Source organism: Tympanuchus pallidicinctus, unplaced genomic scaffold (genome assembly GCF_026119805.1).
Source record: "Tympanuchus pallidicinctus isolate F22 unplaced genomic scaffold, pur_lepc_1.0 scaffold22, whole genome shotgun sequence".
NCBI classification, from domain to species: Eukaryota; Metazoa; Chordata; class Aves; order Galliformes; family Phasianidae; genus Tympanuchus; species Tympanuchus pallidicinctus.
This window is the reverse complement of record NW_026294739.1, coordinates 20234307-20258596: the sequence shown is the minus strand read 5'-3', so window position 1 is coordinate 20258596 and position 24290 is coordinate 20234307. Positions and strand designations below refer to the sequence as shown.

The 24290-nt window shown below is 38.8% G+C and overlaps 1 protein-coding gene across 8 annotated transcripts in view; it reads right to left on the bottom strand.

The window, feature by feature from the left end:
* The window catches only part of BCHE (butyrylcholinesterase), an 88722-nt gene that overhangs the window by 5389 nt on the left and 59043 nt on the right, over positions 1-24290 (bottom strand). For 6 of the 8 annotated variants that reach the window (XM_052686133.1, XM_052686137.1, XM_052686138.1 and 3 more), the window contains 2 exons: positions 21872-23393; positions 2198-2364 (listed from right to left, as the gene is read on the bottom strand). In XM_052686133.1, the coding sequence (XP_052542093.1) occupies positions 2198-2364; positions 21872-23393 (1689 nt within the window). Of the gene's footprint in view, positions 1-793; positions 873-2197; positions 2365-21871; positions 23394-24290 lie in introns of all 8 variants that reach the window. The other 2 variants (XM_052686134.1, XM_052686132.1) reach the window with 2 other exon arrangements.

Here is a 24290-nt window from a genome sequence, read left to right as displayed (position 1 = left end):
ATAAAATTAATCAAACAGTGTATTTTGTTTTTATATATATTTTTCAGGACTTCAGGTTATTATTATCATCAAATGGAAGTTGCCCTATCTTGGGGGTGAATAATTTTAAGAATTGTTCTCCCTCTCACATCCAGTATGCAAAATGCTGGAGCTGGGAAGAATTAAGATTATAAAGGTCCACAGATGGCTGTCATAGGTACGGAGTGGAATTTTCTTTGTCACCTGCAAGTGAGGTTTGTTTTGGCTAATCCACTTTTTGCATGCAAAAGGACTGCAGTACGTAGTTCTATGGAAATAGGTAACTAATTCTGATGGTGACTTTCCTAAGTCATCACACCTTTAATAGCCTGAATACTCTAAGTATTGTTTTATGGAGTCCAGATGCTTTTGAGAGGTTCATAGCAAACACAGTGATTTTGGTTATTACTACTCAAGAGGTTGAACTTCCCTCTGTCTCTAGTTAATATCTTTTCAGAGCCTACGTATTTACTTTTTAATACAATATATTTCCAATGGCCACTTTGAAGTTTGACTTCCTTATAGATGATGTATGATGCAATAATATCAAGTGAAACAGAAATGTATGCACTATATATATTGGACACTAAAATAGTAATGAAAGATAAATGGAAAAATCTTGGCTACCTGCAGCTTTCTATAATGTAGAGGAAACAGAGATGTAAATAGCTGGGGCTCAGGATGCGTTAAAGATCATTTGAGGAGGTAGAGTCTTACAGAGATGCTTTTATAATTAACATATGATTGCTCTAAAAGCTTCTTAAGAGTCACTTACTGTTCATTGTCCCTCCAGTGTGTTTCTTTTAGAAGCCATCATCAGAAAACGTTCTGGTGGTTGTCCCGGTGCTTCTGTCCTCGAATGAAACATTAAATGCTGAATGCTCCTGCTTTATCATTGGGTGACTGTGAAGGGAGGGTACTCTGTGTGCAGTTGGCCCTTTGCAATAGAGCTACCTACGTATGTGTATGTGAGTAGCAATTGTGTCAAGCTGGGATTGAGAACCCACATAACACATGTCTAAGTCTGGTGTATCTGCCTACCAACTTAAACTCACATCTTCAGATACAATCTTACATATCCCAATCGAGTGGGGAGACCTTAAGAAATCTTCCAAAAATCATAGAAAATACTCTAGAGATAGAAAGGTCAGAATTATCTATGCGAGTGTTACATTAGTGAGTTTTATTATTATTTTTTTCTTCTTAATTTTCTCAACCCTAAACCACAAGGTTTATTTATACATATTTTTGAACACATCAGATCTTTTTGCATGATCAAAATACCTAACCACAAAGATAGTGGGAACTAGAACTGCCTCAGTGAACCTGCCTTGGTCTGCCACGGCAACCTGCTTGCTCAGACTCAGCAGTGCCATATGGAGAAGATGTCAAAGGTGTAGCACAACTTATGCAAAGATCAGTATCTGGTTCCTTGATAAGCACATCCATGTCAAACTGACCATTCAGCAGTGCAAGGTCTGCAAAATAGCTCAGTTTGATTGTCTTCGTGTCCTAACTGATGCAACCCTACTTTGTCTATCTGAACTAAGCTTGAACTACAACTTGCAGCAATGACACAGCATTTCCTTATACCTTGTTTTCTACCACCTTATATCATAATAAAGTAACCCTGCTTGTCTGTTTCAGTAGAAGAAATGATGGAAGAAGCATCAGTTGATGAAGAAATACTTTATATATATGGAATGTACTGTCCCATGAGTTCTTTTGGGCATAAGTGGAGATAGGGAATGCAAAACACTATTTCAGCGAAGAGAATTGTTACATTACAAAGTGTTACATCATGGTTGCAAGTAGAAACTTAAATGTTTCTTTGTCAGAACGGTGCAAGATTGTGTAGGGAACATAAATATAAAAGCAGTATTTCTGTTACAGTATTTCAGGGACTGATAGATGTAGATATATGACAAAGCAGCACTACTTAACAACATTCTTGTCTCATTGCTAGGTTAGGATCCAGGTTCAGTGATTCTTTTCTTTTCCATAGAGTATGATGCCCATCACTGCAGCTCCGGAAATTTTATCTAACATCTGAACATCTTATGGAAATAGAGTTACAAAAGGGAAACATGAAGGCTTAGATTGAATTATCACATTAATACCAAGCAAACAAGCCTTGCATGAAACAATTTAGATTAAAGTATCTAAAAAGCATTTTTACCTGTCATTTCCAGTACTTTGGGAAAAAAAATATTCCAGAAGCGACACTGCTGAGCACGTAGCTTTGTAAGTACCTCCGAAGCATCAGTATTTAATGTCAAATATTTTTGTTCAGTACTGGTAAAGACTGGCCATCTTGTTCCATTAATCAGGGTCCCATTTGGATTTCTAAATGATAAAGAGAAATATTTCATTTTGAATGAGGATTCATTTCATCATATCACATAAGGTTTTCTGCTTGGTTGTTTTCACTCAACAGTTATTAACTATGTTAGTTTGGAATTACTGGAGTACATTTTTTTAAGCAACTGAAAAAACCTGATTGAAATTCATTTTTAAAAAGTAAAACTATATGCAGGCCACTCTGAAAGTAATGCCTCCTATTTATTTATATGGAAACTGCAATGGATACAAAGAGCAAAATAAGACTATTTGATAGATGAAATTCTCAGCTACAAAACTCTGTTTTCCAACACAGACACCTGCCTTAGCAATGCACTTTTGCCAGTGATAAACAAGTGCCTGCAGCACCTGTGCATAAAAATCTGCACCAACTGGTCACAGTCTGCGACCACTATTAATGTCACCACTGCGTACCATTCACCATCACCTCACTGTGCTCACATCCACTGGTTTGTCAGCAGACGTCAATAAACGTCAGCTGGTGTCACTTTTCCCCCCACACTTTTGCTTTATATGCACTTCCATGTCTGATGCCATTTTGTCAAATTGCCCCTCTGCTGCTATCTGTCATAAGGGAACAAGATGTAACAGATCAGCCAGGCCAGGCTGGATGGGACTTTGAGCAAACTGGTCTAGAGGGAGGTGTCTCTGCCAATAGCAGGGTGTTGGAACTAGATCATCTTAAATGTCCCTTCCAATCCAAACCATTCAAAGATCCTATGACTGGTGGAAAGGCTCAGCCATTACTGTCATTCCACCAACAACTGACAGGGCCAATATAACAAAATAGAAGGCATTTCTTTCAGACAACCCTTGTATAGACACTTTATGATTAAAAAAATACTTGGTTAACTACTATGCATAAGATACGTGTATTGAATATGGAGATTCTCATAGAAGCTGTATATTATTACCAGTGCCTTAAAAGAATAAGCTAGTTTGGAAGGTTTCATGACCCATGTTTTAGTTTTAATATTGTAGACCATTTCAGATAGACAAACTGACTGGATGAAATGGCTCAGAAAAAAAAAATGCAAGTAAAGGTTCAAAATTGCCTAAATTTTGCATTGAAGCTATAGTGGGAGAGAAAAGAATTATTTCTCATTAACAAGGAAAAGTTCCTCCTTGGGCTATGCTAAGCTCCAGTAGAGGAGTGCCAAATATGAACAATTACAAATCTTCTGGAAATTGGGAAGAGCTACAGAGCATTTGGATCTTTACAACACAGACTCTGCACATTAAAGGATCACAGCTGCTAGTATTAAAATAGTTGTGATAAATATTTATAATACAACAGTATTCATAGGGCTCTAGTGACAAACATTAACATTCAAAAGGACAGACAGATCCAGCTTTCCCCTCCGAAAAGGGCAACACGTAGTATCTATTGGATGATCTGTATGACTAGAGAAAAAATAAATTTGAGTGTGTTTAAAAAGAACAGAATGTGAAACATTGCATTAGAGAACAAATGAGAATGAATATGATATTTTAGAAAAAAAAAAAAAGTGGATCAGTAACTGTTTAAAATACAAATCTGTATTAGTTCTGAAGAGGTTAGAAGACAAATTAAGTATCTTATTTCTGTGCAAGCAAGAGGACTCATTTTCTTTGCTAGAAGACGACATCAAGGAATGGTTTCTAGGGCAGAACAGGGTAGCTGATGATCCTCAGCAGGATAAATTAAGGAGAACTAGAAGCTTCGTTAATTTGCTTTCCTCTACTTCACTTTTAACCAAGACTTCCCAGAAGGCAGCGGTCAGAGAGTACTCCATCATGCATGGAGCCTGCTTGAGCACTGCTTGCCACTGATGGGAACAAGGCAGTGGGTACAGGTGGGAGCCATCGAAGCACAAGATTCAGCCACTGAAATAGTACTGACACATCTTAGTTCATGCAGAATGAGTCAAACGTTTGCCCTATTTCAGCATTCTGCTTTACTTCAGAGTTCATAGCACTGGGTATCATCCATTTACAGAAACTCTTACAGACTAAGAGGTTCAATGAACCATTTACTGGTTGGCTCACTTCCTTACTGATATTTCTTTACTAATTTTGCCCTGATTAACTTATGGCACCCTTTTAACCACACATTTATTTGTGACTCAAGAGAACGACAACTTAAGCAGAGTTGACTTGCACTTCATTTCAAGATCAGAACTCTAATGGTGCTGTCAGTATTCATTTAACAGCTTTTATTCTGTGAAATAAATCATGACACTCCGCGTTATAATTTGCAGGTGTAGGGGGGATTAAACAATGGCTACAGATGTATTTTACTAAAAATTATTGAAAGAACTGTCAGAAGAGTGCAGCATTTTGAAATATGTGAGCATGCTGATCATTACATACTCTCTAATTTCCAGAATGCTTACTGTTCAAAGACACGTCCAGTAATTCCCATCTTAGCTTCACTACTGAAAATTTCCAAAGTTAAAAAGCAGTTCCAAGCTAAAGTAAAACACAGAGATCACAAGAGTGCAACGCTTAACTGGTAAGAACAAGTTATGACTATGACCTCACTGTCCTATTGCAATTACATTTCATTCCTCCTTACTAATAACTTCATGACGAGAATTGCAGTGCACAGAAAAAGCTACAAAATCACATAGTGTCCAGACCAAACTCTAAGTTTAATAATATCCACATAAAAAATTAAAAGTTTTGTGAGAATATCCTTACCAAACAAAGAAGAACCCAATACACTTGCAACCATAGAACAGATCAATATGATGGGAAAGGCATTACAACAAAGGTGCAATGATGGAAAAACTGCCATGATAGAAGAATGATAATAAAGGAAGGGAAAAAGTTTGCTCACCCATATCAGAAGATTCTAGGTTCAAAGGGGAAAGCTTCAAGAAGGGATCTTCAAAAAGAGATCCTTCCATACTGGCAGTCAGCCCTTCAATTAGGTCTAGGAGAGCTGCAGCTGAGCTCCACCCTTTCCAGTCACACAGATGAATTGCCTTCACCTGTGCTCCCAGGGCTGACTGGGTCCATTCCCCAGGTATTCAATCAGCAGTTCAGGCCATGACTCAACAGTTCCCATACAACACCATACAGGCCTACCTGTGTCCATCTGTGGTTGGATGGTGATCTTGGCTGACAGATTAGAACCTGAAGCTACTGAAACAATGCTCAGAATTTCTATGGAAACCTCCATCATGTGGACTTTATCAACTTCTCAGACCTCTTAACGTATTGATGCTATTTCATCTTCTGATACCATTCATTCATGTCTTCTTCATTACATTTCACTCCTAGCTACCTCTGTGCTGTCAGTAGGATTTGAAAGGATGCCCATTAGGGCTTGGACTACATTTCTATCATGCATCAACTTCATTGAATTCTAAAAACATTTCTTACCCTTAAGCTCTAGCCAGGAAATATCTTCCTTTTGTTCATAGAAAATGCAAGGTTCTTCACTGAATAATTTTCTATACGCTTATTTTCTATATGCTTTTTAACATTGTGCAGGAGTCTTAGGGCAATTAAGATGTGCAATTATCTGAACTGCTCCCAGAGAAGAAATGTAAGAGAAGAAGAAAAGAACCCAAACTTGTGCTTACACTATAGCATACACAGAACTTATATATAAATATATATATATATATAAATATTTCTTCTATTTTTTTGCTTCTCATATACCATGAGGTTTCAGGCTGGGCTGTTCAATATTGGTAGCAGCTCAGTGATGTTTTCTCATTTAGTTTGTAAAGATAAGTGTTTAAGGCAGCCAAACATTTTCTCAATAACTTGAAAAACAGTTTTTAACAATTCATCTCTACTAAAACTGCTCTCATGCACCACCTTTACATATATATGCTACCACTAAAGTTCATAAGCTGCACTGCAATCCTCTGGTCTGTGGAATCTGGTTTTTGGGTTTTTTGGTTTTTTTTTTTTTTCTTTCTTTGTGTTTTGTTTTATTTTTTAAATTTACTGCTCCACAGGTCATACTTTCCCTTTTTGAACGTTGCATAACCATAGTTGTCAATAGAATTTTATCTTCAGGGCTCATTCATGGGAAGCATTCCAGATTTGACAGGAGGAGTGAAGAGGGCTTAAGATGAGATAACTCACTGGAGGTGTCCAAGGTTGTGCTGGTTGGGCTCTGGGCAGTCAGACCACAGCAGCAGTTGCAACTGGGTGGGTTTTAAGATCCCTTCCAACCAACCAAAGCCATTCTGTGATATTATGATCATTTCTGTGTATTTAGTGTTCTTCTTCCAAAACTTCAGAAAAAAAAGAAGGCCAATTTGTTTCAGATGGAAAATGCAACAACCTGAACACAGTTCTTTTCATCATAATCAAAATGCCAATGTTACCATTCTCATTAATATGATCAATATAACCTGGAAAACAACACTAGCTCACTGCATATTTATTAATATTTATAGAATTAATTTGATGGTTTATCAAACAAATTCACAAAAAATTAATTAATCATCAATTTATTTTTTTTCTTTACTTTTCTATTTCACTTTATTTTTGTGAGTGAACTTTTAATAGTTTTCACTCTGCTGTGGTGTCTCCATTTAACAGAGAGCTTCTTTTGCACTGTTACACTATACTTTGTCATCCACAAAGAAAAATCTGTGATAGTTCTCTTGGAAAACAGCTTGGACACAATTTACCTTTGTAAAGAGTATTGCAAAGGCTGTACCACATGCTGGTTCAGATTGTCCCATACCTTCATTCTATTCCTGTTTAGCTGCTCTGTTTATAACAGGATCTAGTCAGCACCTTGTGTGTTTCCCTAGAGAAAACTGCAACAAGTTCATCCATTATTTCATCCGTCTAACACAGATTAATTATACAAACCCAAACTTGCTAAGAGATTCACAGGTTGAAAGAACTCTGCCTCCAGCGCCAGGCAGCCCCTTGCTCCAGCCAGACCTGCCTGGAAGGCCACAAACACACACTGCTTTCTGCCTAGCTGCAGCTGCTCATAGAGATACTGCTCCCCAAGAAGAAGCACATACTAATTTCCCCTGAGAAGCATGTTATTGCTCTTAATTGTCTCTTCAGTAGCTGCTGGCTTTCCTCTGACCCTCTCTGAAAGCAGCTCAGCAAGCTCACTGCCTGCAGCTTACCCTGAAGAGAATATCCCATTCCTCTCTGATCTGCAGAGCAGTAGAAAGGTGGCCCCTCTGTACACAGCTTACCTCTACAGCTCTCATCAGAGCAGCACCAGTCAACAAAACAATGCACAGCAAGGCAATTTGTTTCTCGCTGCCTTCTGCAGGTTATCACCACACTGGCATGTGTCTCTTTAGCTGAACAAGGTGCCTGCTGAGATTAATGAAAGGTTATGATAATGCTGCTGCACCCTCTTCTTCCCGTGTGCAGTAAGAATTGAAATTAAATGGGGACTTGCTGCTGCTAGGTGCAACTTTATTGACTTCACCAGGGTTGTATCTGTTGACGCTCACTCTCAATTTTGCCCCCTTTTCTTTTAAACAGTTGGTTTAAAGGGAGGAGAGAATGAATGTGAATCATTTTTATTAGCTTTCATGGTTCCTTGCAGCTATCAGGCAGGGCTGGCAATCAGCTGTTTTTCATGGGATGCCATTTTACTCTGTGTTACCATGGGCACAGGATAACAGGGAGGGGGGAAGTGCCTCCCAGCTACCTGGGAATGCAACAGCAGCAGTAATGCTGTCTCTTGCATGTTTTCTGCAGCTGCATAACAAAGTCTTTAAGAATTATGGAAATAGTAATTTCAGCATCAAATAAGAACTACACTGTCATTGCAGGAGTTGCTGAAGCCTGCGCAGATGTACCCCAGGTACATCCCAGCAGCACACCCAGGGCAGCAGCATAGGTTCCACCCTTATGGTTCCTCTTACAGCAGCTCAGTGCAGATGTGAAACCTAACAATACCTGCTAAAATGTGAAACCTACTGAATGCAATTAATACTGTAGTTTGAGTTTGCACTTGTAGAAATGCAGAACAAAAATATTTTTTCTGTGTTACAAACTTTGGTTGTGTTTTCTTCTAATGTGTTTTCAGGAGGGTAAAAGAGACTAAGAGCAGAGGGCAGGCAAAATGAATAAGAGGATGAGAAAACATCACCTGGGCTATAGGTTCAACTGTTGACATCCATAAGAGGCGGGAGGCAGAGTCGTGCTGGCAGAAAAAGAGATGCCAAACTCAGAAGTGATACCACAGACTAAATTCTAATGATGCCGTGAGTAAACATAGCCACTTACTTTAATAAAGCTGTATGTAGACAAATGAAAAATTACAGGATGATAAGAGCTAATGAATAATAGTGTCATCTGACAGGTCCCCACCAAAGCTCTGGCCTCCAACTCATTGCTCCTCAGAAGGACGGGATATGGCAGTGCTTTATCCTTTCTGCAGTACAAAGCTTGACTCCCTCCTGCCCATGCCTCAATCAGTAAGCAATCCCACTGAGGGTATCACACATTTTGAGGAAAGGCCATGAGATCTGTAGCCTAAAAATAGATCTCAGTTTCCTAACTGATTTAGTAATTGCTCTGTTGTGTAGGACATCTCCACTAATCATGACGGTACTAAATAAAATACTCAAACAAATATCTTTAAGTACTTCACTTAGCATTTGAGCCAAACGAATGAATCTTTTTTTTTTTTCTTTTTTTTTCAGCCTGGAAGAGAGCACGTTGTTGTTTTCTCTTCTCCATCTGGGCAAGGAGCAGTGGTTTGCTGGTGAAGGAGCACCCCACATTCCAGGCTGCCTTTGCAACCAAAGAGCCAGGAGTATTTCTAGCATTAGTCAGGCAAACATCTCCAGATACCTCACGTAATTTCCAAAGGCCATGATGCATAATATTTATACCTGTATTCATCTTCTTGCCACAAAGCAACCCCTGCTAAGCTAACCACAGCTCTGGGTGGTGCTGCAGTTCCTGCAGGGATGGTGTGGGCTTGTGTATGGCTTTGCTCCCAAGATACAACTTGGAGTTTAACAGACATTTCCCAAACAAATCCTACCAAAAAGATTTGTTGAATCTTCTGCAGCTCCCAGACAATTTGGATTTGTGCTGGTATCTTCCTACCTTGCTGTTAGTTTCAGATGACTCACTCTCAACTAGACACTGGAGAAGGCCATGGTGAGAAAGACAAAATCCTCTATCTGAGGGCAGACCTCATGTTCTTGTAACAGAGACAACAAACCCGTTCTGGAGCTTATCCTTAGAGAAGTCAGTAAGGGAAAAGTTCAACAAGCATCTCTACCACCTATAATAAAAACTGTTAACTTTCAGAACATTTTCCCAAGTCAGCTTATCATTTACTGTATGCTGAAAGGATCTGAAGGACTGCCTGTGCAAAATCTCTATAGTATGCCAAAATATTTCACACTAAAACATACTCTTTGAGGCTTTCTGTGGTTAGAAACTGCAAAAGCAAAGACAAGATGACAGAGACATTTTCCTGTGTATTACCTAAGGTTTGTGGATTGGCTCATTTAGAATAACAAAGACAAGGGGAAGTGCCACTCGTAAATAAGCAAGTTGGAAAGCTGACATTCACAAAAACACATATTAGCTTTGATGTCACTTGGTACTCTTGGTACATAATAACACATAACAAGTTACCTTGCTGTTTTTTATTTAATTGAGACAGCTTTCCAGGGTATTCCTTGATAAGAGCTAATCACTAGCTATCCTGTCTATCCTGATGGATTCTCTGTGCACATGTCCTGACGTGCTTAATATTTTATTTTTAAATATCCTCTTAAGGTCTTTATCCTCTCAGACTAGTGGAAAAGACAACAACTATCCAATCTATCAACTGAAAAGTCTGAGTGGTGTCATTTATAATAACCAAGCTCTAAAAACTTCCATAGTGAAAGGTGACAACTCAGACAGGGATATTGTCAGCCTGCAGTTTGCTGGATGATTTGAAAGCATTCACAATTATCTGTTTTATATACTAAGCTTCTCTGAAGCCTCATGGAACTGGCATTCTCAAGACATCTGGCCTGTGCTCCTCTGGCACTAAGAAGAATATTAGAGTTTAGAAAATAAATACTGAGCATGTTTAAAAGCACTGATTTTTATATATATATATTTTTTTTTAAAATAAGAATGTGATTCTTGCAAGAAAATTGTTTGCTATTTCCTTAATGGGACACCAAAGTCATTGGTTGTGATCCTGAGATCATTGAGCCTTACTTGGATTTCCATTGTACTGAATGAGAGGGCTTATGTGATTGAGTACTACAAGTATGAGAGAGATTGCAGAGTTGAATCCTCCAAATTACTTTTCTTAAACAGTTGTTGATGGAAAGTTCATTATTTTTTGTTGTTCTCGCTCACAGATTACAAACATGAGTTCATTACCTAATGACCATAAAGTGCCTCTGAGTCCCTGCTAAAGGAAACTGCTTTGCAAGTAATATTGAAGATAAACATTATTTCTTGTGTTGATCCTTGAAGAAACGTGTAGGATCCAGCTGGCATACTTTTTAACTGACAGAAACTGGAGAAGGACCTTGCAACTAGGCTTTCTTACGTCTTCACAGGCTAAATAAAGCTCAGGATATTCCGTCCAGATTCCAGCTTGGTGACAGCCGTGGTGTGTTTAAGTGTCTTACACTATAATTTAACATGCTATGTGTTATTACAAACAGTATCAGCTTCAGGAAATGAAGTAACAAGCTGTTGCTTCTTTTTTGGTCTGTTTTCTGCTGAAAACTGATTCATGATGAGTTTATCAAGCTGAAAACGATTCTTGCTTGTGCATGTCTTGGTACATATTCATTAATTCCGGCTACATATAAAAGATTAACAAGGAAGGTCTTAAGGTATTGGCTATTAATACAGTATTTGAGAAATTTAGATGCAGGATGTTCTGTCTTAGCAACTTGGGCATGCTTGTAATGCACTTAAGAGGTCAGTGCCTCAGATCTCTGGCTCCAGGATTGGAGTCTGCTCTGGTATCAGGACTAATAACGAGCCAGGGCAGCCAAGCCAAAGTTAATTAGCCCTTCAGACCCCAGCAGTGTATTTTGAACCTCCTGTGTCCATGCTGGATGGAACCTTTGTACTTAGGTTTCCTGCAATGTGAAAATATTCCAGCAAAGCTCAGTGCTATATCCACAAGTACTTTATTCTTTTTGTTTAACATACCTTGCATCTGATTTGTTATTTTGGTTCATGTTTGAAGCGCAGTCCAACACTTTCTGAAGCGATTCAGTAAGTTAGAGGCTAATCCAAATCCAAACAAATGGGGCAGGTTATTTGACTTCAGAAAGGTTTGGATCAGGTCCCAGCTGGAGAAATACCTGCAGCTATTTACAGAAAAAGCTTCTCTCCTTCTGGACAGAATTCACTTGGATGCTTTCACACCTTCTCCAGGACTTGAGGTTCTAGTGTGAATATTCACAGTTCATATTTCAGTCATTTTTGAACAGACAAAAGAAAGTCAAACTATGGTTAAGACTTTTTCATTCCAAAGGACTTAAACTGTTTTTTTTGTCGATTGTTCCTGCAAAGTATTCTGTAAGACCCTTATGACCTTACACATGATACCAATTTTAGCTTTCAAGGACTACTGTTCAAAGATACTATTTTTTGATACTCAGCAGAAAATCAAAAGGAATGATAGCTTTTAGTCTTGTCGAAGCTGAAGAGGAGGGCTATTTGGAAAAGAAACAAGGTGCTGAAGCCTATTTTGACTTTGATGGAGGAAGTCATTTCCACATAATGTAAGTAAAAGAAAAAGTAGACAGGAACTGACATAGCATTTTCCCTTTCAGTCATCCACTGAAACTCGCTTATCTCCTTTACAACCACACTTTTTCTCATGGCCTGGGAAAATCTGAACTTATGTAGTATTCTAACCGGAGTTGCTCCCTGGAAATGTCTAAAGAGAGTGTGTAAAAGAAGAGAAAAATGTTTTATTTCCATGGAACTATTAATGCTGTGTTTTAATTTCCTGGTGGCTTTAGTAAAAATTATCAACACTTTTGGTTGTGAGAAAGAGTAAATATTGTACTCATATGTATGTGATTGCTGTTTCAAATTCTCACTTTCTCTGCCATTAATAGAGTTCATTCACGGACACTTGGAAATCGTTAGATAAATTGATGCAATGCTTTCCTTACCTCCAAAGACCAAATTTTCAAGACTGGCTGAGTAATGGATGCTATACTACGGTGTAATATTTGAGATTTGCTTTCAACCGTAATTGCCCTAATCATGAATTCTTTTCAAGATGGGTACTCCACATAGCTCTGAACCAAATAAAATCATCTGGATGCACTGTGTCATGATGGAGTTGATAACAGTAGCATTATTCTTGATGTTTTCCTCTGCTACCACTGTTTTATTTCTGTTCGTATGAAGATCAAAAGTTACAAACTTCAGTTGCCATGATTGTAATTATCCACTTATCACTGTTATAAACTCTCCGTGGGTCTGACATCTGTAAGTAGAAATCATACACTTTTTTTACATTAAACACATTAAAATGATGTCCCAGCATTACAACGTTCTCTGAATCTGATTTAAACTCAATCCTGGAACCAAGAAAGAGATCTCTAAACAGAAACTTTTAAACTTAGAATCATGAAAATCGTGATCTCAAGAAGAAAGAGTATGTGAAGAAGGGAGGATATCTGAGCCAGTTTGAAGTCCTTCTGTGTCAAAATTAAGAGGGTGTTTGTGGAAATTTATAGCACACGCACTACTTCACATCTAGGAAAAAACAATCATTTAAACCTCTAAGCATTTCCAGTTACATAGAAAATTCACTTGGAGGCTACTGTTTGAGAACACCATGATGAATAAATGATGAGAGACAGATACTCTAAACTTCATTAGTTAAAATAAAAATCACAGAATTTGAGCAGCAGCTCCAACAGAATATAAAACCTCTCCGATGAAAGTTTGAAGCAACACTCCACATAGTTCGGGCTCTGTGAAATTAGGAAGTTGTCTTATTTTCCCTGGAGGAAAGGTAGATAACACAGGTCAAGGCCAGGGATGTCTGGGAAAGAAGATGATAGCAGCAGCTTTTAATTTTATATCTGCAGTAGAGTATAATTTTTTAACATCACTAACTGTAAGCATGTAATGTCTGATTTCTACTTATGCGGCTCCTAGATTTGTGAGGACAGAATCTCACAAATCCTGTGACTAAATTGCTAACTACATTTACTCACAACTGACTTCTCTTCAGTTGATTGAAAAAAAAAAAAAAAAATTAAACATCTTATTGAGCTACCTTTGAAAATACAGTTAGGTAACCTCTGTTGCTCCTCATTTCCTCTTTTCTCCCCTCTGCCACTTCCCTGAAACAAGCCAATCTCCAGTCTTGGGTAGTAAATTAAAATTTGCACCACACGGTTTCCATGCCTTGTGTGAAACTTCTCAGCAGGACTTCAGATTAATGTTCCAAAATCAACTGGAAAAATGGGGTTTGCAGACCTTTGAAACTCCAATTTCTGTCTTTTGATGATGAAACAAGGACTACGCTGCAGAAATGCCACATAGAAGAAGAGTATCATCCCTAAAAAGAGAATTAGCTACATGCGAACACTAATTAGAACTTCAAAGTGACTTTTGCTAACATGTCTTTACACGTCTGTATTTATGATTCAGGGAAAGTAATCCCTAACTCTAGATTATCTCTGAAGTGTGTTGTTCTTATATGCGAACACTCTTTACACATAATTCATTCCAGGTTAATGCATGCATTTTACTGTTCACAGATACTTTCACCTCAAAAATACCTCATGTCAAATATCTGAGATATTTTTTCTTTTATCTTTCCATCTGTTTTTTGTTCTTCCTCTCTTCTTTATATCTTTTCTTGTTCACCTAGCCTCTTGTATCTGTTAGCATCTTCCTCTCTTGTCTTTCCATCTTTTATACTTACACGTGCTACATCAAATGCTGAATGATTTCCATCCAGGCTTCTTATTCTCATCCCCAAGTTTAGGATAGAAAGCATATCATGATTTTATTTTAACTCTTGGAACAGTTGTATCTCTTTGCCTCTCTCTCTCTTTCCCAAAACATACCTTGGTAGGCTTCCTGCAGGGCTTGGGTACAATGGGGAGGCATGTCTGGTACGGGTTTCTCTACATATCATAGAATCATAGGATCACCAAGGTTGGAAAAGACCTAAAAGATCATCCAGTCCAACCGTTCACCTATTCCCAATAGCTCCCACTAAACCATGTCCCTCAACACAACATCCAGCCTTTCCTTGAACACCCCCAGGCTCGGTGACTCCACCACCTCCCTGGGCATCCATTGCAGTGCCTGACCACCCTTTCTGAAAAGTAATACTTCCTCATGTCCAGATATCTCTTAATCAAGAGAATAAAAAAGAATTGCATCCAAGACATTTCCCTCTCTTCTTGCACATAATCAGCCAAAGGCAGCGTAGCTCTATAAAATCCACCTCAAAGACATCCTCTGTGTTATTTCTTCTCTTCTGCCTATGTGTGTGTGTGTTTGCATGTCTGCCTACATCTCCAGACGCAGGAAGCTCACCTTCTTCACTTCCAGCACTGTGGATTATCACTGGTGGATTTGATCCTGCAGACTTTGACAGTATTTCAAAGGTATTTGCAGTCTTTTCAAGCTGTGATTGTCACTGCGGTAACTGAGCACGTGCCAAAACTGATTTATTGTCCCCACAACTTAACGTGGAATCAGAGAGCTAAGTTAGAAATCATTTTAGGAGGAAAGAACAGAGTATCAGATGCACAAAAGTGTTCAGATGCTAAATTGACAAAGAAGTCAGCTTAGAAAAACCAACTAATACAGCTTTCTGTGCAAAGCAGAAAAGGTTATAGCAGAATTCTTTTTTTTTTTTTTTTTTTTTTTTTTTTTCTTTCTAATGGAAATCTGCTGATTTAATCACGAAGCTTTTTAGTTCTTCCGTCATCAGGAAGAGATTCTTTACCCACCGTCCCTTTCCTGGCAATTGCATTAGAGCTCACTCTTCTGTAAAGCATTGCCAGTGCTATACTCAAGGCAAAGCTTTGCATTATAGTTTTAGGTTCTAGTTTTACATCTCGTTCAATTACTTCTACAATATTTGGACATTTCTTTAATAGATGTTCTCATCTCATGTTTGGAAATAACGATTTGACTCATCTTTTGCAGAGAACAAAATATGTATGGATAGAATTGCATTTGCTGCTCATATGAAAATCAACAAGGCATCTTGTAATTTTGCAGTATTTGCAATATTAAGCCAATCTAAACAATTTGTATCCCAGGCCTCTTTTCAGAAGATGACTGAATCAAATATTCCTGTTTTCAGATTTGAAATTCAATGACAGCTCGTCAGCTTGCAAGCCAGAAACAGAGACGACTGCCAAGAGTCTCTAGTTACTGATTTTTTGTCATGATGCACTATTTTCAAATGTATTGCTTCACTCATTTCCATTACAGCTTCTGAATACAAGAATACATATGGACCATGGAAAGATGACGAGCCACTTTTAAGTGCTCCAGAAATGAAAAGTGGAGAAATAGGCATAGTGGGCAATAGGTTTCCTAAAATTAGACCATTTTTACACATGTCCATGTTGCCCACAGTATTTTTTTCATGTCTCACACATTATTCCCATGAAACAGAATGTGAGAATGCATGTGCTCTTTTGGGGCAAAATTAAAGCTTTGTTTTTCACCAACACAGGGAATGGAATATTTTCTGTCATCAAATATCTCAGCGCTATGTAAACTTTCTTAGTTACCAAAATAACTTAAAGTGGCTGGAAGGTTTATTTTATCTTTCTTTTCCCAGTATACTCTTCCCTTTCCATACGTAGGTGATATAGGTCCCCAGTTCAGTCTCTTGTCTGGACTCTATATGAGGCTGTTGTTTTGGTTCTCACTGCTCTGAAACTACTATCTATAAACATGCTGTGATAAGTTAGTAACAAAAGCACTGAAATTTATTATATGTCTACCAGTGGAACATCAGGGAAAGGCAATAATAACTGGGCAAAGTGCTTCAGAGCTTTAGTGGGACAATCAAAGCCTCACAAATTCTCTTAAAACATAGGAGGAAATATTTCAAAGGCTTCACTTTATAGAAAAAGCTGCAAAGATTTGTTTCAGCAGTTGTAAAACTGGCAGCGGGACAAGTTTTGCCAGTTTCCTTTTATCCAAAACATTTTTCACAAAGTCTTAAAAAATACTATCTCTGTACACTCCACTACAGTCTTGAGTTCTCATCTCATCTGATTTGTCTATCTCCTTGTCAGCTTACGTCACCTCTATCTAAAAAATACAGTTAGCAAATGTAATGAATAAAATAATGCAAAAAGCATAACCTAGCAACCGCTGATTTGGGATGCCATATATTTTTTCATGATAAATAAAACTTCTTTTCAATGGAGTTAGCAGAGCATTCTGTTGGTCATGATTGATAGTACCTGTTAGTGTCGCTTGCTTTCAAAAGCTTTCTCTACAACATCAAAAGTGCAGCAGAGAAAAGAATTTTAGAACTATCTCAAAATAAAACTTTAAATTTATTTGTATCACTGTGAAATTCACTTAAAATCAAGTATGCTGGGAAGCATTCAGAAGGCCAGCTATGATAAACTAACCAACTGTTACAATGAACTTCACCTATATACAAACATGATTATACTGAGCTTGAATCTCCCCTTTCCATATAGCATCAATATCACACTTAGGTTTTCATTTGAATACAATTTGGCCATGTTCCTTTGCCTATCCAAATTTGATGATGTTTGGATTTCTACCTAACGTCATTAAGGCTACTAAGTGATGTTCATCTGCCAATAGTCTCAAACACAAGAATCAGATGAGAAGATCCTAGGTGAAGGAAAATGGAATGTTCTTAAACCCAAATTTAAATCATGGCAATCAATTTTGGAATCCGTTCTTTCTCATAATATAAATATTATATTAGACTTGATGTTTTTTTAGAAAGCACCAGTAATAACCCTCTTCTCTCCGTGTTTGAGATTTCCAAGGGAGCAATGACAGTGTTGTTCTCTCAGGGCTCAAACATAGAGCTCAAACAAGTGCTGTTCTCTGAAGGCTCAAACAAGAAAAAACGTTGGATGATATCATGGTAACAACATTAAGGAAAGGCTGGGATAATCAGCTGAACTTGCTTGATACTGAAAGTACAGCCAGTGAAAATTGCATTCGTTTTGAAACAGCATGTGCATCTATGCCTTAAAGCTTTTGATATACAACCCCAAGAATTAGTTGGCAGTTCAGTAATCTTTGCCTTTCTCTGCATTTTAAGGGACATCAGCATCCACCCCACACCTAGTGGCGCTCTGATCAGCACTCACAGAATAGAAGATTGTTCACTGGAGCCATGCTCTTCTAAACACTGCGAATCAGAGCACGGTATTTTTCTCTGCACATAGCTCACACTTGCAGAATCTAACAGCTAAACTTTTCCACTGATTACTTAGATCTGCTCTTGGAATAAATCAAGCATATTCCTGAGAAGGAATGCTAGGAATGTACAGCTGGAGGAGAAGATACCCACAGAGCAGTTTGCCTCGCCGCAACTCTGTGGTAGATGCGTACCTATGCGTACCTGCCAGCATCAAGAGTAGCACTAATTAGAAATAATCCTACCAGCTGAGCCTAAATGACACTACCAGGAATCCCATGGGCTTTTCAGTCTGTCCTTTCTTCCTTACTTCATAGAAATAGAATCTGCTCCAGGACAGAGATCAGATCTTTTCATATGACCATTTTTAATCCAGTTGCTCAAGTGAGAATGAAAAACAGATATCATTTGGGTCAAAGTGGGGGCTTTTAGACCCCTCATGAGAAACATAGAGCCAGAAGCAACCCACAGCAAGCTGCTGAGCTAGAGGTGAGCTGAGCTGTGCCCTCCCATCCAGAAAGCACCAGGATAAAACTGACTTTTATGAGTTCAGATTAACTTTGTCTTATCTCCTTTCTTCTATAGGCTGCTCTTCCCTCTCTTACATGTTTGAACTTCTGCATATTAGCATATTAGGTCAACCCCCCTCATTACGACTTGTGCTATGTGATATTTCTGATTTTCATCTTTTTTGCTCAACTTCTCCTCATCTACTGGAGCCACGAATAGTAATTTTTTCCCCAGACGTTTGTCCTTTGATCATGCCAGAGTTGACTATAAACATTATGCCAAATTGGGCTTCCCCAGTTCTATATAAATGTTTACTGTGTGTTCAGAGGTGCAGGGAAAACAACAATCAGCTCTTACTGTTGGAGTCACTAACAGTTTTTATTCCCTCACTTCTTTTACGTTAGGAATATTAAACTTAATACATCTGCAGTCTCAATGATGACAACAGTAGCACATAAGGGGCTAAGTGACCAGATCATTTCCTGGTACATAAATTCCATGAGTGCATTGTTGACCCTAATACTGATGTTTTTTTTATACTTGCATTGGAAGCAGAGGGAGGGATTATTTGCTATTTGCTGTGGAAACCATTTGAAATTTGATCTGTAGGCTAACCTAATTACAGTGCTAATGATAATCAGACGAGATGTCTGGACTGATGGCTAAAGCCTGCTGTGAACTTAAACCTCAGCGAACTTAATTTTAGCCAGCTACAGCAACAAGGATTGTATACTCAATTTTGCACAGTAGGTAATTGAATTTTATATACATATGAACATATATCATAGAATCACAGAATCATTTGAGTTGGAAGGGACCCTTAAAGGTCATCCAATCCAATTCTGTTGCAGTGAACAAAGACAATCAGGTACTCAGAGCCCCCCAGCCTGATCTGGACAGAGATGTAAACATTCTTCTGCAATATCTTGCACAGAACTAAATTTCTCTTCTGCTAATAAATGATTCTGCTAAATAAAAAAATCTATGGTCTCTGGATGGCTGATATCAGATCCTGGTTGCAGCATGTAATAAGGAGTCTTTGCCCTTCAATGAGAGCTTAAGTGACACCAGCATCAAAGCAGTGCTGTCGTAGCATGTCTCCACGATGAGGGAGTTGTTACCAAGTTTTGCCTGACCTCATCATGCAGACTTCATCTTGGGAATCTATCACATGCATTCTGGTATTGATAAATCAAGCACACAACTCATTTCCAAAACGTGTGCCCCTGCTGGATGCATTTCTCTGCATTAGCCTTTCACTCAGAATTCACAGGGAGTGGTGCCTTCAGGCTCCGAAAGGAGGGGGGAGCAGGAAGAGCTCTAAGATTAAATTTTTTATTTAATTTTGGTAGAATAAAATCAATGTCAAAATATTATGCTTTTGATGAGTATATTTAACTGTACGGTCATTAATCTGAGTTAAAAAGCTCATCACTTACAGTAAATATATACATGTATTTCAAGATCCAATACATAAATGAGATAGAACTTTTAATATAATTTATACTTCTACATTAATAAAACGTGTCTTCTGGAAAAAAAAAAAAAAAAAAAAAAAAAAAAAACCACAAATAAACCACCATGTCGTAAGTGAATCTGTTTAAAAAAGGTTTGTATGTAAAAAATTTCCCCTCAGAGTGTAACCTAAAGGGGCTACAAGGCACTGCAGCAGCTGGGCTGCCCTCAGGCTGGTGCCAGACAGGAAACACAGTGGTTTTGGAACTGAATCAGAGCCAGCACAGAAAGGAGGACTGTGAAGATGGGGCAGATCAATTAACCATCATGCATAGGCACGCAGCAGCTCCTAGCATAACAGCATGGTCAGTGCAAATAACACTTTCCTTGGATGAGTAAACAGGGGAATATCAGGTTGAAATAGGAGACAGATGACACCTGTAATTAGGACTCATTGGAGATGACAGTGTTTAATTCTAACACGGAAAGTTCCAACAAGGTGTTGATGAATCACAGTTCCGGAGGAGAGGCACAGTTATTATTCAAGACTTGGAAAAAATGTATAACAGTGAGAAACTCGAGAGTATAACCTGTTTTGTTCAACAAGAAAAAGGATTAAGGGTTATTTGAATAGAGCCTAGAATTCTCTCTGCTTGGAACACAAACTGTAATACAAATCTCAGAAACTGCCAAACAAAATTTAGCATCTGGGAAATGAAGAACTGGAATAGGCGCATTCCGATCAGACACAGAAGTTCTCTTTATAGCTGTAACTGTATTAAGTTAGAAGAACCTGCCAATGTTTGTGCTGAATTTTCCATCGCTGGAAATGCCTAAATCCTACCTATGTTTTGTTTTACGTACAAGGTTGCACGGACTGAATGAGCACTACAATCTCTTCTGATATCAAATAAGAAAAATAATTAGATACTATCCCAAAATTCATTCTCTCTTTTCAAATCTGCCCACCCTTCATGAATAAAAAGAAAGGTCCACCATGACATACAGAATCACAGAATGGCCCAGGTTGGAAAAGACCTCAAGGATCATGAACCTCCAACCGCCCTGCCACATGAAGGGCCACCAACCTCCACGGTTAATGCTAGACCAGCTGCCCAGGGCTCCATCCAACCTGGCCGTGAACACCTCCAGGGATGGGGCACCCATAACTCTCTGGGCAGCCTGTTCCAGCATCTCACTATTCTCACAGTAAAGAACTACAATACAGGACTTCAGAAATAAAACATTTTAAAAGCACAAATTAAGTGTTTGATCCTATATTTTCAAAAGCACAGGTTTCTACATGTAGAATTAGGGGAGAGTGCAAACCAAGCTTCCGAGAAGTCAAAATAGCTCCCCGATTGCATGAGGCTTGCAGCCTTGAGACCAGTTCTACGTGGTTCTGGTAGCAGCTGTTTTTCTTACTGCTCTGAAATGTTTTCATTCCAAACTTAATAGTACATTGAGAGAGTCCCAGGATGCCACCGTGCAGAGCAAGAGCTGTCTCACTCTTCTCTTGGACACCAGATAAATAGACTGAATGAGGGGCTATATTTAATCCATTTCAAACATCCAAATGAAATATGCTTATTTGCTTCTCATGCGGGCTAGTACGTATTTCATTTAAGGATGAGCCTAATGGAAACAGCAAGTGATTTGTTACCGTCTTCAGTGAAAGTCAGGACTATACTTACAGTGCAGATGGGAACATAAAGCTTTCTGAGAAGAACATCCAGCAAACTGAATCATTTCATCTTCTGAACATAATAGACCTCCACATTTACACGTGTGCTTTCTGAACAAATTACATCTCACAGCTACTTAGGCTTTGCTCTTATTTCTACTGTTTAAGGTCTTCAAAGTTTTAAGTATTTTATTTTTAAAACTTGAGGCAACTAACTTCCTTTGTAATTGCTGCTACCACGGTAAAAAAATGTGTTGTGTTTGCTTTCATAGGTGAATGCACATTATTCTCTTAAGCTCACTCACCACCATGAGCTAAATAACAGTTTATTTTACTAAGATTGTGCTTTTATCGGAACTAAGACAGGAATTCAGGCTAGCTGAACAGTTAATCCTGCCTCAGCATTCCATCAGGAATCAAACCACCATCAACACAGTTAAAGTTCTGCCCATGCAATAACAACCATCTAACCAAACAGAATTCTACAGCACACTTACCCAGTTTTTGCAAAACTTGCCCAATATCTTAACATGGACCGGCTCAAGATTTCTTCAGCTTTGGTGTAATTAACTCTTCTTTCTAAAGGCAATCCGAACACAAATTCAATCTCATAACCGTGCATTACTCCCATCCACTCTGGCCAAGGGAGCTTTGAGGATCGATGTTCAAAGAAGTAAAAGAACACGTTGTTCCCTACTTCTGCAATTTTTTTGGCAAACTCCATCACAGGACATATTATATGGTAGTCCCCAATAACGTCATCCATAGCATCGCGGTAATGTTCTGGTTTTTGCTCATTTTCCCAATCCGTGTACTGAAAAATGATAGATTCTATAGCAAGTTGGCTTGCTTGTGGAAAGGACAGAGTTAAAGCTACTTCAAATTGTGTTTTATTGATCAAACTGTCACTGTCCTTGCTGAAGCCAGGGACTCCATATACTAGAAAACTCGTTCCTTCATCTTTGTTAACACCAACCAAAATCTGTGTTTGCTTGAAAATGCCATTCTCAACCAATGTTTCTGGCATGTCCACTAAAAAATCACCATCCACAGTTGGACAAAAATAAATGTGTAAAAGAGAGAAATAATTTACTACATAAACTTCATTCTCCAATATGTCCTTGGGGTCCTGGTCTTGGAGGCAAAGAATTAGCTCTGTCTCATCGCTGGTGGGACACTGGAGTTGTTTAGCTAAAGCTACTGTTCTCCTTCTGGCTTCAGATGCTGGAACTGCAGTCCAGGGGGCATTTGCAGATCCACTTTGCATGATGGCTCTTGTGAATAATGGATGGCTTTTAGGAGAAAGGATATGGTAGCTGACAGAAGCCGAGCCAGCGCTCTCTCCGAATATAGTCACACTTTTTGGGTTGCCTCCAAAAGATGCTATGTTCTCCTGAACCCACTGAAGTGCCAATCTTTGATCAAATAAACCTGCATTTCCAGGAACTTCCTTGTTTCCTGGCAAAGCCAAAAATCCTAACGCACCAGTTCTGTAGTTCATGGAAACTACAATGACTCTTTCTACTCTGGCTAGAAACTTGCCATCATAGACAGGTAGGGAAGTTGACCCAGTCTCAAATGCTCCCCCATATATCCAAACCATGACAGTTGCATTCTTGGGCTTGGGAGAAGGAATCCATACATTAAGGTATAAACAGTCTTCACTTAAGTTAGTTTTTGGATTCCACATCTCTGTTCCAGGAAACCCAGGGTAAGTTGTATCAATAAGCTGGTAACAGGAGTTCGCGTGTTTAGTGGCATTCCAGATACCTGACCACGACTCGAAAGGCTCTGGTTTTTGAAATCTCAGTCTACCAACAGGTGGTTTTCCATAAGGTATCCCAAGGAAGGCTGTCACAGTCCCTCCCAGTACCTGCAGGTTCGTTCCTCTTACTCTGCCTTGCTTGGTTGTAATAATATTGTCTTCAGGCACTACCTTCCTGATGAACATATACAGGAGAAGAAGCCACATGAGAAATCTGGCACAGATGCTCATCCCATTTGCCCAAACCATGATGCCTGAAAGACAGGAAAAAAGAAATTCAGGATTATCATTTCCATGTATTAACACCAGAGCCAAAACTGTTCATTTAAAAAGGATGCAGATCATCCCAAGGGAACTTAAATTAAGATGGTGCTTCTGTACAAAGCTCAAACAGTCTTTAACCATACCTTGTTGTCAGTCTTGTTGTAAAAGCTATGTTTAGGATTTAATGCTTTGTTCTGTAGCAGTGTACTACTTTGTTGCTAAAAATACACAGAAGTAAGGAAGTTGGACCAGAAAATCAAGGAATGGTCATAGATCATATGTTTACAAGCCACCAGCAATCTCACACTGTCTGCAACAGGTGACTTCACTACTTGCATTTCCACCAGCACAAATAGCGGAACATCTTACAGTCTGTGATACAGAAAGCTGTGCCCAATGAACCATTCTTGTGCTAGGAGCTTCTTTAGCAACTTGAACACTCAGATCAACAAGGGCAGCTAATAGACATCACTAGCCACAGACTTTTCCCACACATAAACATACATTCTGTGAACCCTGGAGGGAGGGGAAGAGGAGGGAGGGAAGAGGCTAGAAAGCAAGTTTTAATCCAAGGATTTCCAAACCTATCTAAGCTTTGAGCCATGTCCACATCACAGCACATGCCTGGGTTGAAGCAAACCATCAGGACGGCATTGCTGTGAACTCCAAGCAGCCCTGGGTGGTCTCACTGCCTTACCCATGTATCTTCAGAGCTGAAGCAAGTGAAGTGTGAAAAGGGCCTCTGAACAGAGTTCCAGCTCATGAGCTCATCTGGGTGACTGCACAGAGAGGTACACTAAGACCTTAATGAAATATCTTTTGCAAGATCTTATTTCCCTAAAGCAACTTAACCAGGTTCTTAACCAGGTTCATAACCATCATAATCA